The following is a 21,343-nucleotide window of genomic DNA, read 5'->3' as shown; positions in this document are numbered from 1 at the left end:
AACAGTAAATCTATGGTAAAGCTTTAATACAGTCTGTATACAAACAGTAAATCTATGGTAAAGTTTTAGTAGAGTCCATGTACAAACAGTAGGACTGTGGTAAAGTTTTAGTAGAGTCTGTATACAAACAGTAGGTCTGTGGTAAAGTTTCAATAGAGTTTGTATACAAACAGTAGGTCTATGGTAAAGTTTTAGTAGAGTCCATGTACAAACAGTAGGTCTGTGGTAGTAAAGTTTTAGTAGAGTCTGTATACAAACAGTAGGTCTATGGTAAAGTTTCAATAGAGTTTGTATACAAACAGTAGGTCTATGGTAAAGTTTTAGTAGAGTCCATGTACAAGCAGTAGGTCTATGGTAAAGTTTCAATAGAGTTTGTATACAAACAGTAGGTCTATGGTAAAGTTTTAATAGAGTCTGTATACAAACAGTAAATCTATGGTAAAGTTTTAGTACAGTCCATGTTCAAACAGTAGGTCTGTGGTAAAGTTTTAATAGAGTCTGTATACAAACAATAAATCTATGGTAAAGTTTTAGTAGAGTCCATGTACAAACAGTAGGTCTGTGGCAAAGTTTTAGTAGAGTCTGTATACAAACAGTAGGTCTATGGTAAAGTTTTAGTAGAGTCTGTATACAAACAGTAAATCTATGGTAAAGCTTTAATACAGTCTGTATACAAACAGTAAATCTATGGTAAAGTTTTAGTAGAGTCCATGTACAAACAGTAGGACTGTGGTAAAGTTTTAGTAGAGTCTGTATACAAACAGTAGGTCTGTGGTAAAGTTTCAGTAGAGTTTGTATACAAACAGTAGGTCTATGGTAAAGTTTTAGTAGAGTCCATGTACAAACAGTAGGTCTGTGGTAGTAAAGTTTTAGTAGAGTCTGTATACAAACAGTAGGTCTATGGTAAAGTTTCAATAGAGTTTGTATACAAACAGTAGGTCTATGGTAAAGTTTTAGTAGAGTCCATGTACAAGCAGTAGGTCTATGGTAAAGTTTCAATAGAGTTTGTATACAAACAGTAGGTCTATGGTAAAGTTTTAGTAGAGTCCGTGTACAAACAGTAGGTCTATGGTAAAGTTTTAGTAGAGTCCATGTACAAGCAGTAGGTCTGTGGTAAAGTTTTAGTAGAGTATGTATACAAACATTAGGTCTGTGGTAAAGTTTTAGTAGAGTCCATGTACAAACAGTAGGTCCGTGGTAAAGTTTTAGTAGAGTCCGTATACAAACAGCAGGTCTATTGTAAAGTTTTAATAGAGTCTGTAAAGAAACAGTAGGTCTGTGGCAAAGTTTTAGTAGAGTCCATGTACAAACAGTAGGTCTATGGTAAAGTTTTAATAGAGTCTGTATACAAACAGTAGGTCCGTGGCAAAGTTTTAGTAGAGTCCATGTACAAACAGTACTATGGTAAAGTTTTAGTAGAGTCTGTAAAGAAACAGTAGGTCTGTGGCAAAGTTTTAGTAGAGTCCATGTACAAACAGTAGGTCTATGGTAAAGTTTTAATAGAGTCTGTATACAAACAGTAGGTTTGTGGCAAAGTTTTAGTAGAGTCCATGTACAAACAGTAGGTCTATGGTAAAGTTTTAATAGAGTCTGTATACAAACAGTAGGTCTGTGGCAAAGTTTTAGTAGAGTCCATGTACAAACAGTAGGTCTATGGTAAAGTTTTAATAGAGTCCGTATACAAACAGTAAATCTGTGGTAAAGTTTTAGTAGAGTCCATGTTCAAACAGTATGTCTATGGTAAAGTTTTAATAGAGTCTGTATACAAACAATAAATCTGTGGTAAAGTTTTAGTAGAGTCCATGTACAAACAGTAGGTCTGTGGTAAAGTTTTAGTAGATGTGTATAAACAGTAGATCTATGGTAAAGTTTTAGTAGATGTGTACAAACAGTAATTCTATGGTGTACGTGTGTGTGTGTTATATTTCTAATGTAGCTTTAACAATGTTTCAGTCATATTGCTATGATGTCTGCAGTGTGTCAGTTTATAGTGATGTCTAGCACTGGGGCATCATGCCACAGACATGTAGCATCATGTCCCACTCAGTGACATTTTCCTTACACCAGACTGACCAGTCCTAACACTAACCTCTTAATGCTGAGCACCAAGCTAGGCAGCTGTTATTGCCATTTTTATAAATCCTTGTTATGACTTTGGACGGGTTCGAATCTGTGAACTCCCGAATCTGAGGTGGACTCTCTAACCACTTAGGCCACTGGAGTGGTTGTAGGTCTATGGGAAAAAATGCAGTATGTGCTTAGTAGAGTCTGTGTACAAACATTAGGTCATGGTAAGGTAAACACGCGTCTAGTTTTGGAGAAAATGTATTCCCATGGACTTGTATATTTGTTTCTGAATTATTACACCAAAGCATTGCTTCCCTTTAGCCTCATTTTTGCATTAGAAACCCCCAAATTTTTAATTTGACACCCATTTTTGTCATCAAGGTTTGGTTTTTACTCAATCTGATCCCCAGTTCTGACACCAAGGACATTTTTGACTTTTAATCTTGCACCCCTAGGGGAAACATAGACACTAGACTAGTAGTTGTATCTTGGATAATGTATATTTTATTATGCAGGAACATGTTGAGAAAATGACTTAGGGAAATTACAAAAAATCACAGCATTTCACACATTCTTTATTTTATTCACTGTCTGTGCAATCATGTTACATATTTCTTCAATATCTTTCTTCTAGAGGAAACACTTATGTGTTATATATTGTTCCTTTTGTTTGTTTGAAAGTAGAATCTCATTCTTTCTATCCCCCTCTCACTGTTATCAAAATCACTATCATTAAATTGTAATATTTTTTGAAGCATCAAAATATTCTTATGGGATTCTTTGCTCAGAAATTTATCTTTCATCTCTTGCAATACACGTCATTGCAATCAATCAATTATATATATATATATATATATATATATATATATATATATATATATATATATATATATGCATGCACTGTTATAGCTAGCTTCATGAAAGTTTGGTGAGGTGTCAAAATCTTGATGGGCACTCCACCCTCTTATCACAGGTCATTGTGACCTATATTTCATGCTTCTCTGACTTTATTAAGATTGTATTTTAAGATTATTTATCATGTACAGTGTATGCTAGAATCTTCAAACTGGTTGATTTCATGCATCTCAGTTAGTTGGGTTTGGTTTTGTGGAATTTAACACCATTTTTCAGCACATAGAGCTATGCATGGTGATTAGCATATTTGGTTGAAAAAGAATCTGGGAAGAACCACCAACCCAGGGGAAGCTACTGACAAGCATTCTCACATATCCACGTTGGTCAAATCAAGACATTAACTCGCACCGAGGTGAGTTGTGAGTGATCTGTAAAAATGAGCACCTTAGACCACTCAGCCACTGGAGCCCCATCTCAAGTAGTGCTACACCTTTATGACAAAAGAACGTCACTTTGACCTACATTTCACATTTTACTGCTGTAGCTTAAGTTTTGGGGTTGAGCTCAAAACTGGAATGTTTTTTTACCACCCTTTGTACGTGCTGTTATACCAAAATTTATGAAATTTGGTGACGGGATGTATCTAGATGAGTACTACAACCTCATCCCAAAAGTAGGTCATTGTGACCCCTATTTCATGCTTCACTATTTTTGTTTCAGACTCAAATACTGTTTGTGCCAGAATCATCATTATAGGTGGTTATGTACGTCCCTGTTAGTACCCCGGTTTTTGTGTTTAGCTTCATGACCAAATTGGTGTTTTATCTACTGTATAATAATGCTATACCTGAAATCATGAAACATGGTGAGAGAATGCATCTTGATTATCTTAAAAACAGTTACTGATTTTGATCAGTTTGATTTTTTTCCCTGTTCATGATATAGTCATTCAACCAGGTGAGTATATATATGCTCTCCCTTAGTAACGCCAAAAAAGGTCAGTGATTTCCCTGACTGAGGTTAAGTTGCTGTATGTATGCTGTCCTATATTGAATCATAAAATATATCACTAGTCCTTCATTTCAGTAAATGGTCTATATCGACCATATTTTATGCTTCACTGACTTGGGTTAAATTTTATGTTTGATGCTAACGTCTCAAACACTGTTAAAGCTAAAATCATGATTTTTGGTTATGATATGTGTCTCTATTTCTATGACACTCATACCACAAAAGAGGCTCATTGTGACCTATTTTTCGCTTATGTAAGTTTTTGGCATTTAATTGCATACCTAGAAATCATGCACATGGTGAGTGCATACATGCTAACCATTACGCTTTTGGTGTAATCATTACGCTTTTTCACCAAATTACGCATTACACGTAACTGTATGCGGATTACGTTTTTCGATATATCCCCCTTCAGAAAAATTAATAATTTGCTTTCTCATTTTTATTAACATCCCATTAATCCTATAGACCATATTCTAGAAAAGACAGCTTCTATGTAACTACAACATAAGAGTATGCTTATCCGAAGATTTGCATGCACTTTCCTAAGAGTATTATGTTCTATTTGTAGTAGTTGTCCTACTTCAAGAAACATGCCTTCAACTTTTGACCTCTGTTTCTATTTATAGCATCTGTATGGCTTAGTTAGGAGAGAACAGACTGGTTTTTTAACTTTTAATCTTTGCTCGCAGATTCTTTGTTCTAATTCAGAACAGAACCAGTCTGTAGGTATTTGGTGCTAAAAGCAAAGTCAGATTTATTTTAGTTGATGCGTGTTAGAGCAAAAATATTTTTCAAATAATTTCACAGATGGATTAGGAAAAGATGAAAAACCGATTCAGAGATGAATACATGAATTACACAATACATCGTTCCATTCTAGGGATTTTCATGCTCCTTGCAGGCTGCGTGGAAAGGATTTTAATATTGTCATGGTGGTAAAACAAGAAACCTTGAATTACCTCGTTTACTAACTCCAGTACTGAGGTAACTTCTTTTTATACAGCAGAACTAAATTGTGGACACGAATTTTATAAATGCAGATGCGTTATCTACAGAGTTCTTAATAAAACATGGACCACCTCTAGCGATAGAAGACTACATTGGTCCTTTGTTCAGATAGATGTTTCCTGATTCCAAAATTGCAGAAAATATGCATGTGCAAGAACAAAATCATCTAATATTGTTAGGTGTTTAGCAGAAGATACTTCACTCAAAATTGCAGAAGCTATGAAAATTGGGCCATTTAGTATTGCAACAGACAGGAGTAGTGATTGTGACAAAAAGTTGTACTCAGTCTGTGTAAGAGACTTTGACAACGAAAAGAGCAAAGTCAGAGTGCTCTTCTTTCATTACCAGAATTAACAGTAGATTCCACTAGAGAAAACATTTTATTTATTTGCTTGATAATACTTTGAATAAACCTAAGTTGGCATAAATGTATGGGGTTTTAAGCTGATACTGCATCAGTGATGACTGTAATTTATAAAGGAGTTGTATTCTATATTTTGAAAAATGTCTCCAGCATTGTACATATCAGGTTGTCTCTGTCATTTGATGCACCATGTTCCAGGAAATGCTGCTGATAAATTAGATGAACTCCTGAAGTATCAAGTTGGCACTCCACTCTACCTGACTGTACTTCATACAGATAAAGTGGATTTTTTCATCTTATTTCTCATCTAAAAGACCCAATAGCTGTAAGATATAAATTTCATATTTTTTGTCATGTTATGAAAGGAATATTGGTTCTTTACCATTCTAATGCTGACCGTAGAGATTTTTCAGTATTGTTCACAAAAATAAAATTGAATTCAGATCCAGTCTCTGTAACCCAGCACTTAGTGCTCTGCTGGTGTGCAAAACATTCATAATCTCAGCTGGTACAAAGTGTTTTGAAATGTAATATTAGAGTCGGCTGCTTTTTAAAGCTCAAAGTGTTCAATATGAAAACTTGAAGCAGTAATTGTTGTTAAATTCCAGAGGGATAAATAAATCATTTGTACATATGCTCACTGAATTTTTATCATGTTATATGTGGATTACTCTTTTTCTGCTTGGATTACTCTTTTTGTCCACTTGGATTATACTTTTTCCTCGCCAGGGGTTGGCATGTATGTGAGGGGATGCATCTTGATAATTTCTAATCCTTTTTGACTAGAGATATCAATGTGACCTATATTTCATGCTCAGTGACCTTTTTCAAATTGTGTTCAAAGCTCATTTCTAGTGTGCAATTTATGTTCCAGTCATAAAACTTGACAATTGGATGCCTTTCTATAACTAATAAACCCTTAAAACCAGAAAAGATAACTGACCTAGATTGTATGATTTACATGCGGCATGCACTCTTCATCTGAGATCTCACCTGTGGGTAATTAAGGTAATTATTGATGCATGTACTGTCATTCCAGAGTTACTCACAGTGGTGACTCACCTTTGTATTTTCAGGCTTCTAGAAGTGGAAAATGATGATAATGCTTTAAGCAGAGTTTAAGAACAATGACTTGAAAAAATAATACAAAAAACAACATAAATTAATTTATTTTTTATCAATTTATTACTTCTGCATTTATATGATAGAAAAGGTTGGTGGTTTCACAATATGTGAGCACAATACTGGTCATATAGTGGCAATGAAAATTAAAAAGTTCAGATGTAATGATAAAAGATTTTAAAAATCTTTAGTTATAAAAGGGGCCAAGATCACTGTAGTGTGAATTTATTTACTGCATGATAATGTTAACAGTGACTGCTTGAGACTAGTTGAGCAACATAATTATTGATTATACACTGATTGTAAGTATGGTTTGTTATCTTTTATTTATTGGGGAAAGACATTAGAATCACTCTTTCTGGTGGCAGTGGTAGCAACAATAGGTATGGTTTAAGTTAAAATCTTGTATTGTTATAAGTCCAAGGAAGGATAAGTATCATACTTGAACTGTAGAATCTGAGTGTTCTCCCCTTTCATATACATTCACCCATACCTTCCAGAGAGTTGAGGTCATTTTAAAATCTGGTTAGTCTTTGGCTAAAGTTATTATAGTCATCATATGTCCCAATAGTCTGAAAGGCTACTTAATTATGCTATCCTTCATTATTATGTAATTTCAGATATAATGAATTTATCCATGGACCCTTTGGAAAACTTAATTTAAATATATGCCATTTTTTCAGTATTCATTAACTGGAAGATTCATGAGGCAATGTTAGCATTGCTGAAACTTGCTGTTATCATTTGCATTTGTCTGTAATTATCCATTTTGTATTTAGCCATTATAAGCTAAATGTTCCATGCTGGCTTTTTTAGCTTTGTATCCATACCATGTTGATCAGCCTGCAGTAGTTAAGGCCTTATGTGGCAATAAACACTTGAATATTATAACAAATTATTTGTTTGTCAGTCAAGATTAACAATTGTTGCCCTCCAATACATCCTACCTGCATTATTCCATCATTACACAGGAAAGTATTTTCTTTTGCACGCCTGCCATATGGCAGAGTTTATTTTGTTTGTCTGTCTGTTCACAGTGATCAAACTTTGTGGATGGCTTGCACTTGGGGTGAGGATAAACCCTTTGTATTTTGGAGTCAAAATGTCAAAGGTCAAGGTCACTGACTAAAAAGAGAAAAATGGTTTCCACACAATAACATGAGTTCTGCATCATGTATGTGGACCAAGCATTGTGGATTCCTTGCACTTGGGTTTAGGAAAAAGCCTATTGGGTTTATGGTCAATGGTCAAGCTTATTATGGCTGAAATAAGCAGACATGATTTTCTGTTTTAAAGCGGAATTCCGGTTTTATCCTGACTTGAATCAGATTTTTCTTGATATAGTCTGTTTTTTATATCATCTCCGATCTGGGTTTTGTAAAACTGTCTGTCCGGTCCCATTCTGCAACTACCATTGAAAATTATTCTTTCTAGATATTAGTTAGCACACAACTCTCGTAAAGAGTATTCTGATTGGTCAAACGTTTAAATTCATCCAGTGAATCTTCGTGTAATGGAAACTGATGGCAATGGAAAGAAAGGCATGCTTACAAAACATGGCGTCCCAAGTTGTTGAGAGAGAGCATGACATGAAAAGTTTTGATAAAGGTTTAAATGTATGGAAATGGGAATGGCTATAGCGAAAAGTTGATGGAAATTTAGTTGGTTAGTTTATAAGAAAACTTAATGCTAGAGGACTGTCACCTTGTGACCTCTGCAAGAAAGATATGAATTATGGTAATCATGGTTGGAAGGGTTTGGAACAGCACCTACAAAAGAAGCTGCATGTGGAAAAATCGATGCTCAGAAGGCATCTGGAAAAAGTGCAGTTAATTACTATAAGAAGAAAGATTTCTTACATGAGAAAACAGATGTAGCCCTCTGTCAGAATATGCGCACTGCATGTCACCAATACAAGCACCAGCTTGAAAGGAGGAAAAGGCTGTCATTGAGAAGGAAAATAAACGATTAGAAATTGAGCCAAAAAAGTCAGTGGTGACAAAAGGAAGGCTAAAGAAGTCTTTGCCAAAGCTGCAAAAAGAGCTCAACTAGCATATCAACAGGTTGTGTCCATTGGAGAAAAAGACAAGTGAATGTATGGGATTATTTGTATGTAGCTGATGTACTTGAATGTTTATTTTACAGATTTATTATGAAAAGAGAGAAGTATTATATATTTACTACAAAAATTGACAAATTATTGTGACTTAATTATGATGTAAACACTGACATGTACATGAAATAACTTAGCATCAATAGTATTGGAAAACAAATTCATGTGACTATAAATATTTTGAAATTATTGAAGTAAAGTTCAACATTTTTGGTAAGTTTATCAGTTTTTCAAATGATTATTTTGGTTTATTCTATAATCATAAGTTGCACCAGGAGCAGTTTTTTATGAGTGTAAAATGCGTTTTTGGATCCCTGCATCAGGGGGCTGCCCCCTCCAATCCACCGTTGGTGGAGAACCTCCAGACCCCCTCTTAAAATTTGTTTAGCTTTTTTTATGGAAGACCAAAATCATGTCTGAATAAGAATTATGGTTTCTGCACAAGTTCTTTACCATCTACAGTTACCAAAATTTGCATATGGCCCTCACCTGTTTAAGGAAGAAGCCCACAGATTTGGGGGGTCAAAAGATCAAACTTCAAGTTCATTGCAAAAAGAAAGAAGAAAAATGGTTTTTGCACAAAAAATTGAGTTCTCTTGCAGTGTTTTATCTACAGATGGTTTCAGGTAAGTCGTTTGACTCATCAAGGTAAAAAACAGTGAGTCAGAATACAAACCTGTGAGTCTCATTTAAGCCGATGATCAGTTTTCACTAGTTTAAAAACAATAATTATATTGTTTATTGTTTAAGTACACAACAAAAATATTAGTTATATAATGTGACTAAAGCCAATAAGACAATTCCCTTGCCAGAAGCATCTGAAAATTTTATATTTGATAAAAATCTTGTTGATGTACTGTTCTGAAAGTTATTGCTTTTTGCACATTTGTCATGGAGGTTTTTTTTAGCCTCTGTACATATATGGCAAAACAAAAAGGTGTCTTCACTGTCGCATTCTTTACTTGACTTCTTTTTGAAAACGTAACCACTGTGTTTTCAACAATTGCTGTACAAGTTACATTCTATCTTATGAGTAACCGTTACCTCATCTTTGGATGATGAAGGCTTCACTGGTTTAATAACAATACTGTTATCATCGTCAGTCATAAACATGGTCTAAAAGATAATTTTGTTTGTTTTGGATCTATTTTAATATTTTTGCCTTGGACGCCATTTTCAGTCAAATGCTGAGAGGTCTTGGAATAACGCAAGGCATACAGTTGAGTGAATGGAAATTGTAGCTTCGTTGTGTGACAAAGGTGTGCATAAAATAATAGTTTCTTGTGAGAATCACTTTAAAATCGCGTTTATTTTCTGCCTCTTTCTTGGGTAGGGTGATTATACGGTTCTAACATCCTTTTGCTGCAAATGATGTGACAGTCACAGGTCACATAAGGTCAGCTCCAGGCTCCACACTCAGTCGTAACCCTGTGTATTATGATAACATTAACGTAAGAACTGATGTGCGCATGTTTTCTCTGTTTGGAAGAATTGTAATCTACCCATTAAAGTAGTTAGACTAAATTTTATGATAATCAGCAAAACATAATATTAAGGTGCATCAATTTATGTACTGATGACGATTTTTAGACCTAACCTTTGTTTTTTGTTAATAGGCAAAACATAACATCGGGGTGCATCAATTTACGTGCCGGTGATGATTTTTGTGCATCAAATCGGAAAGGTCTGCGTCTTTGACGCATGATGCATGGGTAGACAAAACACTGCTCTTGCATTTAAAGTTACCATACTTTGTGTATGGCTTGCACTTGGGGTAAGAAAGAAGCCTGTTGATTCTGATGTCAAAGGTCAAAGGTCACTGTGACCACAAGAATGGTTTGTGCATTCAGATTTTCAGTTATCAACCATCTACTTTTACCAGTTTCTGGGTGACATATGCTAGGTAAGAAAGAATCCTGTTGATTTTAGGTTCAAAAGGACAAAATCATATAGATTTCTAGACTATGCATCTTCCAGAGTGTGTAGATAGCTTGCATTTTAGTATGAAAAAGGCTGAATGAAAATTGGTTTTGTCAAATAACTTTTATTCTTGAATAAGTTCCTTGACTTTGTGGAGGCCATTCACTTAGGGTATTAAAGAGACCAGTAAATTCTGTGGTCTGAAGATCACAGTTACGGTAAGTCTAATAAGATAATGGTTTCTGCACTGTAACTTCAGTTCAAGAATGCATAGCTTGACTAGAGGTCATTGAGACTTTTTGGTCAATAGCCTTTGTGGTTAACCATACCCTACTTGTATGTATATAGTTAAACATAAGGTGGGTGTATCATGTTCATGGTACTGTCATTTTCCTTTTAATTCTTGCTCATTTGCATAATGTATTTACCCCTAAAGTTGTATCAGTCTTACAGTTTCTGACTGCTGGACTACTGTACAAATTATACATGGCAATTGCCAGTATAAGTGCACCAACCTTTTTCACCTGTTCCTGAAGGAAAATAAATCCTTTACACACAAATGCCCACTGAAATCTTCCTACCCATCCATCCACGAATCCACAAACCACTTTGTGGGGGAGATAATATCTGTGAAGGACCTCAGTGGATGTTGTGATATAGTTTCTATCCACCTGTCAACTTGTGGCTCATTCAAGGACAAGAATTATCCATCAAGGCATTGAGTGAACAAGAGTGGACTCCATATACTGTTTGATAGATTTTTGCTGTAAAAAAACCAGATAAATAATAATAATAATAATAATATTCTATATTTGTCCAAAGTGACATAATTAGCCAATTGCTAGTTTACATAATGGTCCAGCAATTAAAACAAATATGCAACAAATATTACATAATTAGTTAATGTCTACGACCTTAACATCTGCTGCCTACAAGAAAATAAATACAAATTATGCAAGGTTAACACAAAGATGTATCACGAATACCATTTAGAAATGTTATGCAGACATAAAATCAGGATTGCTTTGATAAATGTGTGTGTTACTGAAGTTGCCATGAAAGGCCAACTATGGAGGACCAAACAAATGCTCATTTGTTTTTGTGGTGGCAAATCACATAACTGTAGAACAGAAAATGGGTCAGAACTGGCAGCCTGTCAACATAAATGATTAGAAAACTAAGGCTTCATTCAATTTGGGACCTATGGCTTCTGTCGACATCAATATAAGCAACAAATTTGACAGTAATAATAGACCAAATAGACCACAGAACTCTGCATTTTTGCCGACATAGGCAGCATGTCAACATTAGTGATGTCGATATAAGTGGGTTACACTGTACAAGCATATATATAATAGTGTATATGTGTATGTGTGTGAGAGAGAGATAGACTGAGTGATAGAAAGAGGTTGAGTTTCTTAAAAGCTGCATAGTATTCCACAAAAGGTGACAGGTGTAAGCTAAAAGATTTCTTAGGGTTTGTAAAAATAAATTACTCTGCGAAAATTTTTCGTATATATAAACCATTGTTTGCACTTGACCATGCATTTCAGATTAAACCTTCAATTTATGATATAGTGTATTCATATGGGGGGCAATAAGAATATAAGACTGGTAGATTGAAAAAATGTTTCAGTTACACTATTAAAATTTGCTATGGAAATTATTTTTAAAAATAAGAAAGGAGTGACATGTGTTTAATTCTCACTTTCAGTGACGTATATTTAATTCACACTCTCAGTATGACTGCCAAGCAACAATACATGGTGTTGGGTTAGAGTCCAGTGTTCATTTTAGTGTCAAGAAGAAAATTGCCTGTGCATTGTTTCTGTTTCTTTATGTTCTTTTACTGTTTTTCAAACTTATATGGCTTTGCTTGTACTTATATTTTTTGTGCAATACATGATGTTTTTTAATCTGACTGCACAACATTAATCTGAATAAGAAATATTGAAATCTATAATTGGTATTGCCAACTTAGCTATTAACTGCATCATTCACTAATCTGTCTTGCAGAAAACTTTGTTCTGTGACTCAAGACACATTAGGACAAATTGTTTTCTATTTTAACATACATAAATTATTGCATTTTTGATGTCTAATAAAAACTTGATTGCTCCCATTCTCTCTTGTATGTGCAAAGCAAAATATACATATAGAATTCCACTTAGAATAGTGAAAGAACGTTGTCTAAAAATATGAAAGATGTTATGCTGATTGGCACTCTTTCTGTCACTCAGTCTATCTCTCTCTCACACACATACACATATACACTATTATATATATGCTTGTACAGTGTAACCCACTTATATCGACATCACTAATGTTGACATGCTGCCTATGTCGGCAAAAATGCAGAGTTCTGTGGTCTATTTGGTCTATTATTACTGTCAAATTTGTTGCTTATATTGATGTCGACAGAAGCCATAGGTCCCAAATTGAAAGAAGCCTTAGTTTTCTAATCATTTATGTTGACAGGCTGCCAGTTCTGACCCATTTTCTGTTCTACGGTTATGTGATTTGCCACCACAAAAACAAATGAGCATTTGTTTGGTCCTCCATAGTTGGCCTTTCATGGCAACTTCAGTAACACACACATTTATCAAAGCAAGCTGGCTACAGTCTTCAATAAAAGCAGTGCATCCATCATCAGAGGAACTCAGCACCAAACTTGAATAAAAGCAATTGAATGTGATTGATTGTTGCATTTTTCAAAGCAAATGGAACACGTTTATTTTGATGTGAAGGTTGCAGGAAAAACGTAACATTTTTGCTTATGATGATGACCAATGTAAAATACAGATACAATTCTAATATTTTGAAACTAGATATCTGGAGTCAGATTAAATGAAAGTGGGACATCTTGCCAAGATGTTTGAGAAATTTTTAATTTGTTCACATGTTTCCATTTCCCGTATGAATAGCTTTATCCTTATGGTAACCTCAGCAAACTGATAGTTGTCTAAGGCAGAACAAAATCTCTGCCAGTTTCAGTACATGTAGCATGTAAACATGATTATTAAATTATTTAGTGACAGGTCTTTGTTGACAGTAGTATGTTATCAAAAGAGGACTGTCATTTTTTTTAATGTTATTTGTGTTTTCTTACAGTATGTGACTGATACATGAATTTTCTAACAATGTGACCTATACCTGAATTCATGGATTTATGATATACATCTTCAGTATTTAATGCATTATGGATTGTACTACATAGATGTAAGTTGTCAATATACAGGTGTATTTCAGACTAGTTTTGTCTTCATTTAACCAAGATTTACAGTGTTTATTTTCTCTCACCGTAAATCCTACTTACTGATAAATGGTCACCTTTTAAAAAATTCACTTGGTTGCAAAGTCTGATTTATTTTATAGCCTCCCACCACTTATCTCAACGGCTGCTTATGTCAAAAATATTACTTTGGTCCTGAATGTGTAAAGATAAATGGATAGCACTGTAATATTTTAAATACCAGTCTGACATAAATGTATGGTAAAGTTTGACCAAAAATACCATACAAATATCAATTTTATATGTGTTTTACTTGATGACTACACAAACACTTGATTAAAACCATTTCTGTCTATATGTGTCTTCATGTTTATGTAATTTCCTCATTTATTTATTTGATAATAAATACTTTGTTTGGTTCACTTCAGATATTTTGCAATTTATTTTTTCAAGAGAATGCAAGTGTTTAACCTTGCTTAACTGCTTTTTTTTAGACAACAGACATGATATGATTGAATACAAGATTATGGAGGCTAATTTTTATTTCCTTCTTGTTGCTTTATATGTGATGTTTTGCATTGCTAAACTTTGCACATGATTGTTCATTCTGACACCATAAATATCTGCCTTCCTCATGTGCTTTCTCTTCCTGTCTCACCATTTTGTCCTTTTTATCTGATATTTGTCAGTTTGATTACTACGATTCTGTTTGATACACAATTGATACACATTCTGCATCATAGTATTTAGATGAGGTTGTTAGAACATATGACATTCTACATCATAGTATTTGGTTGAGGTTGTTAAAACACATGTACATTCTACATCATAGTATTTGGTTGAGGTTGTTAAAACATGTACATTCTACATCATAGTATTTGGTTGAGGTTGTTAAAACATGTACATTCTACATCATAGTATTTGGTTGAGGTTGTTGAAACACATGTACATTTTACATCATAGTGTTTGGTTGAGGTTGTTAAAACACGTACATTCTACATAGTATTTGGTTGAGGTTTTTAAAACATACATTCTACATCACAGTACATGTATTTGGTTGAGGTTGTTAAAACATGTACATTTTACATCATAGTATTTGGATGAGGTTGTTAAAACACATACATTCTACATCACAGTACATGTATTTGGTTGAGGTTGTTAAACATGTACATTCTACATCATAGTATTTGGTTGAGGTCATTAAAAACGTACATTTTACATCATAGTATTTGGTTGAGGTTGTTAAAACACATACATTCTACATCACAGTACATGTATTTGGTTGAGGTTGTTAAAACATGTACATTCTAAATCATAGTATTTGGTTGAGGTTGTTAAAACACATACATTCTACATCACAGTACATGTATTTGGTTGAGGTTGTTAAACATGTACATTCTAAATCATAGTATTTGGTTGAGATTGTTGAGGTAGGACATATTGCGCATTATACATCATATAGCTTAAGAATAATAATTTAATTCTCCCAGAATTTTTCCCCTTAGAATTTGAAGAAAAATGTTCATGCCAGAATCATGTGCCTTCCCATATGTCCAGAGCTGACTAGAACTTGTGTCCCCAGAACATCAGATGTTGGGAGCTTCTTATCAGTCTCAGGTATTGTTGGGTTCCACCTATTGTTTACTTTAAATATCCATTGCAATGAATAATTTCAATTTTCCTTTAAGCTGTATTACATCATGATAGTGAATGACAGTTACCAATAATGGAGTCTCATTCTGATCATAACCATGGAACCTATGAAATATTTTCTGCTGGTGGAATGAGAAGTGAATAAGATTTTCCACTTGTTATCTGCTATCATTTGCTGTGTAAATCTTCCAAGGACTGGTTCTCTAATTTTTACTGCACTAGTTATTTGACAATCTGAAGTAAGATTTAATCTGAAGATATGTGAGAACCAGTCTTTAGCTTGATCATTGTTGGATGCATATTGAGTATATATTAGTCAATACAAAGATAATACATAAACATTCAGTATAAATATACTTGTTGCCTTGTTTAAATAACACACAATACATAGGTTCAGTATAAACTTTATTGTATTTATAAATAATCTTTGGCATAATGGGGCAAATCCTGTCACTGCACACTGCATCAGCCGAGTTCTGAATTTTTCTATAGGAAATACCTCAGGAAGAGAGACATGGGGAGTTTGTAGGGTTGTGAAGAGTGTCTGACACGTGTATGTGGAGCCTTAAGGGGCTGATACGAGGTATGTAGGGACATTGATAACCGAAACTTTATAAGTCTGATCCAGAGGATTACTGTGATAACAAACATCAGCCGATACTCCATACATGCACCATAGGAAGCTGGTATGAAGTATATGGGCATAATAGTTGAGTACATTTTAATTCTGACACAAATTGGGGGTCAAAAGCAAAGTTGTGAATACATGAAACTTGGCAGTGGCCCAGCTTGGCAATTTTCCTGTAGGAATACCTCAGGAAGATAGGCTTGGGCGAGTTTGTATGGTTGTGAAGAGTGTCCAAAACCTGTATATGGAACTGCAAGGGGCTGATACAAGGTAACTGAACTTCTAAGTCTGATCCTGAGGATTGCTGTGATAATAATCAGCCAATTTGGCAATCCCCCCCCCCCCCAAACAGAGCTGGAATGGTATGCTATGCAGGAAATGTCCCAAATAAACAACATGGTGGAAGGAGGGGAGGCAGGTGGTTATTTCCTCAAATAATGTTAATTAATTGCAGCATCTACACTGAAAGGAACACATCTCTACAGGCATCCTGGTTGCTATATAACTGCAGCCCTAACTGACACAATGTCTAATCACATTGCTCCAACTCAGTCATCTGATTGATTCAACATGACAGACCGCTCTGGTGGCCTAGTGGTTAGAGTGTCCGCCTCGGATGCGGGAGGTCGTGGGTTCAATCCACGGCCGAGTCATACCAGAGACTTAAAAAATGGTACTAACAGCTGCCTCGCTTGGCGTTCAGCATTAAGAGGTTAGTGTTAGGACTGGTTGGCCTGGTGTCAGGATAATGTGACTGGGTGGGACATCATGCTACATGTCTGCGGCATGATGCCCCAGTGCTAGACATCACTATAAACTGCCACATTGCAGACATCGTAGCGATATGACTGAAAAATTGTTAAAGCTATGTTAAAAATCAAAATCACACATCACATCAACATGACAGCATATCTAAATTTAGTTACTAGCTTATTAACATATATTGGCTGCAATGACATCATGTCTGGGCAAAGAAACCATAGTAGACAAAGAGGGGCCCAGCAAGAGGCCAGAGAGTGATGCATTGTGTATTACTTAAACAACACTTAATCAATTAAATTAAAATTTTAGCATTTACAAATTTTGAAATTCTCATCTTTGGAATGCACAAGAATGGTGGATTTGTTTGGTGAGGAAATATTTTGCATCCATAATATACATTATTTTTTGCCAATTTTATAAATCATTTTTTGGCTAGTAAATGTACTAAATCTCTCATCTGGTCATTTGCTAAGGAAATTAGTAAAAATCCACACTCAATACAAATTTGTTAGTAAAGATGAAAGTTTATTATCCACAAGATAAAAGTATAGTATCATCAAGAACTAATTGACAAGATATATCTATAGTATTGACATGATAAGAGTATAGTATCGACAGTATAAAAGCATACTATTGACAAAATAAAAGTATGGTATTGACAATGTAAAAGTATATTATTAACAAGATAAAGTATAGTACTAACAAGATAAAAGTATAGTATTAAAAATATAAAGTATATTATTAACAAGATAAAAGTACAGTATTAACAAGATAAAGTAAATTATTAACAAGACAAAAGTATAGTATTAACAAGATAAAAGTATAGTATTAACAAGGTACAAGTAAAATATTAACAAGATACAAGTATAGTATTAACAAGATACAAGTATGGTATTAAGATAAAAGTATGGTATTGACAAGATACAAATATGGTATTGACAAGATACAAGTATAGTATTAACAAGATAAAAGTATGATAAGTATATTATTAACAAGATAAAAGTATGGTATTGACAAGATGAAATTATAGTATTAACAAGATACAAGTATAGTATTAACAAGATAAAAGTATAGTATTAACAAGATACAAGTATAGTATTAAAAAGATACAAGTATAGTATTAACAAGATAAATCATAGTATTAACAAGATAAAAGTATAGTATTAACAAGATAACAGTATGGTATTGACAGATAAAAGTATAGTATTAACAAGATAAAAGTATAGTATTAACAAGTTACAAGTATGGTATTGACAGATAAAAGTATGGTATTAGCAGGATAAAAGTATGGTGTTGACAGATAAAAGTATAGTATTAACAAGATAAATCATAGTATTAACAAGATAAAATTATAGTATTAACAAGATAACAGTATAGTATTGACAGATACAAGTATAGTATTAACAAGATAAAAGTATAGTATTAACAAGATAAAAGTATGGTATTGATAGATAAAAGTATAGTATTAACAAGATAAAAGTATAGTATTAACAAGATAAAAGTATGGTATTGACAAGATAAAAGTATAGTATTAACAAGATACAAGTATGGTATTGACAGATAAAGTACAGTATTAACAAGATAAAAGTATAGTATTAACAAGATAAAAGTATGGTATTGATAGATAAAAGTATAGTATTAACAAGATAAAAGTATAGTGTTAACAAGATAAAAGTATGGTATTAACAGATAAAAGTATGGTATTGACAGATAAAAGTATAATATTAACAAGATAAAAGTATAGTATTAACAAGATAAATCATAGTATTAACAAGATAAAAGTATAGTATTAACAAGATAACAGTATGGTATTGAGAGATAAAAGTATAGTATTAACAAGATAAAAGTATAGTATTAACAAGATACAAGTATGGTATTGACAGATAAAAGTATGGTATCAACAGGATAAAAGTATGGTGTTGACAGATAAAAGTATAGTATTAACAAGATAAAAGTATAGTATTAACAAGATAAAAGTATAGCACTAACAAGATAAAAGTATGGTATTGACAGATGAAAGTATAGTATTAAAAAGATACAAGTATAGTATTAACAAGATAAATCATAGTATTAACAAGATAAAAGTATAGTATTAACAAGATAACAGTATGGTATTGACAGATAGAAGTATAGTATTTACAAGATAAAAGTATAGTATTAACAAGATAAAAGTATGGTATTGATAGATAAAAGTATAGTATTAACAAGATAAAAGTATAGTATTAACAAGATAAAAGTATGGTATTGGCAAGATAAAAGTATAGTATTAACAAGATACAAGTATGGTATTGACATTATAGTATTAATAAGATAAAAGTATGGTATTGATAGATAAAAGTATAGTATTAACAAGATAAAAGTATGGTATTAACAGATAAATTATGGTAATGACAGATAAAAGTATAATATTAACAAGATAAAAGTATAGTATTAACAAGATAAAAGTATAGTATTAACAAGATAAAAGTATGGTATTGACAGATAAGTATGGTATTGACAGATAAAAGTATAGTATTAACAAGATACAAGTATATTATTAACAAGATAAAAGTATAGTAATTAACAACATAAAAGTTTGGTATTGACAGATACAGGTATAGTATTAAGAAGATAAAGTATAGTATTAACAAGATAAAGTATAGTATTAACAAGATAATTGTAAATACAAGAGCAAAATATTTTACTTGGATGTAACCAGTCATGACCTGATTTGAACTTATTTTCTACTTTCACTTATTTGCCTGTTGAAAAGGAAACCTATATTTCTGGTTAAAATTCAGTCATCAGTTTTAAGTGAAGGGATATTTAACCAAAAAGCAGAAGCTAGGTCTATTGCTGATGTTTATAATTAGACTTAAAAATGCCAAAAAATAAGAACAGGTCATATTCTGTATTAAAAGCTCAGGTTAATATTTTCAACTTCCATGAGCGATGATCATATATACTTTGTTTTCTTTACTCAAACCTAATAGTTGCAAAACTCCACAATGGGTTTGAAATTAGGAAATCATATTTAATCAAAACTGGATTTTTTTCTCTCTGTATTTTAAGCATCCATAAAAAATTGACTATAGAGCATGTTCAAGGAACTAACATGGCTACTTTACATTGTGTAAAATAAATTGGCATTTTGTGAGTATGCAAATATTAATATAATTCCCTGCCAGGCAAATAAAAGTAAAATATTGAATATAGTTTGTTACGTTTAAAATTTAAAGTCAGTTAAAAGATATGTGAACACTAACAAAAAGAAAAAAAATGGACATTCTGGTTTCAAAACGCTAATAAGCCAAGCATTTGCTACTACCTAAGTGTCTATACACTTTCACTTATCTGTACACAATTAAAGCTGTCTTGTCAGATAATAGAAATCTTCTAATGCAATACAGAGCTCTCTAGTAGCATTATTAATCAGAAAGATAAGAGATTTTGATTGGATTTACAGCTGGTAGGGATCAACATCTTTGTTTAAATTGGACTCGAGGCATTTAAACTTAATTTATTATATTACCTCCAATGAGAACTTAGATGTTCTGGCCCCATAGCCATTTGCTAGAAGTGAATTTAACTCTTGAGGAAACATTTTCCTTGAATGACTTCCCTTGATTACATCATAAACTATGACATGGTCCTTTTGCATCATTACTGCTACACATCAAAATGATGCCTTATGTGCTGCAGCAACAACATTTAAACACAACAATGTAGTTAAATCTTCAAAAAAGAAAGAGCCCAAGAAACATGATAAAATATAGCATAATTCAATGGATGCCCACTACTGGACCCAAAATTAGAGCTATTGGAGATATAGATAGATTTTGTAAGTCATTCCAGTTGCATCCAACTGTGTATAATATTTCAAACACTATGGAAAATTCTCTTGTGCAGTCTTAGAGTTACAAAAACCAACTTTGTTTATTTACGATGTAGAAAACAGCATTTGTAATTGTTAAAAAAATTTTAAAGAGTTTTCTGGTCATTACTTTGTTTATGCCCCTGTTTATTACATAGTTTTGTTTAATTATGTTTTATCCACCATTTTAGCTGAATCCCAACTGCAAGACAATGGTATCATTCGAAACCCGGATGCTGCAATAATAGGTCTCGTCAGTACAGTTGTCACATGACCTAACATGTAGAAATGCTGGCTGCACCAGTGACACTAGCAACAGAGGGGTACATAAACCTCTCTCTGACAAGATAAAGTGATTAGTTGAATAAATGTATCAACCAGATCAATTCCTTCTGATAAGTTATAATAGTAATGAAACCAATTAGGGACTGGGGGTGACTAGATCCCCCTAGCAGATGGGAGGATAGATAGCCTCCACATCATTTCAGTCATAACAGTTGACTACTTAGTATGTTCAAGAAACTAACATGGCTACCTTGCATTGTGTAAAATAAATATACATTTTGCAAGTGTGCAAGTGTTAAAATCATTCCCGGCCAGACAAATAAAAGTAAGATATCAAATATAGTTAGTATGGTTAACAATTAAAGTCAGTTAGGTCAGAAATAAACGTCAGTCATTATAGTCAGTCCAATGATATGCCATTGAATTTAATGTCCACTATTTTATGTTGAATTTGCAAGTTCAAAACA

At 33.2% G+C, this 21,343-nt stretch overlaps 1 protein-coding gene across 2 annotated transcripts in view; it reads left to right on the top strand.

Moving 5' to 3' along the window:
* LOC149787822 (DNA helicase MCM9-like) overlaps positions 1-21,343 on the top strand; it is a 198,334-nt gene that overhangs the window by 34,537 nt on the left and 142,454 nt on the right. For both annotated transcript variants that reach the window (XM_089974035.1, XM_089974037.1), the window contains one exon: positions 15,201-15,312. In XM_089974035.1, the coding sequence (XP_089830161.1) occupies positions 15,201-15,312 (112 nt within the window). The remainder of the gene's footprint in view (positions 1-15,200; positions 15,313-21,343) is intronic.

Source organism: Sinohyriopsis cumingii, chromosome 11 (genome assembly GCF_028554795.1).
Source record: "Sinohyriopsis cumingii isolate HCF-2022 chromosome 11, ASM2855479v2, whole genome shotgun sequence".
In the NCBI taxonomy this organism is placed as follows: Eukaryota; Metazoa; Mollusca; class Bivalvia; order Unionida; family Unionidae; genus Sinohyriopsis; species Sinohyriopsis cumingii.
Note: the sequence above shows the minus strand (reverse complement) of the source record. Positions and strands in the feature narration are given on the sequence as shown.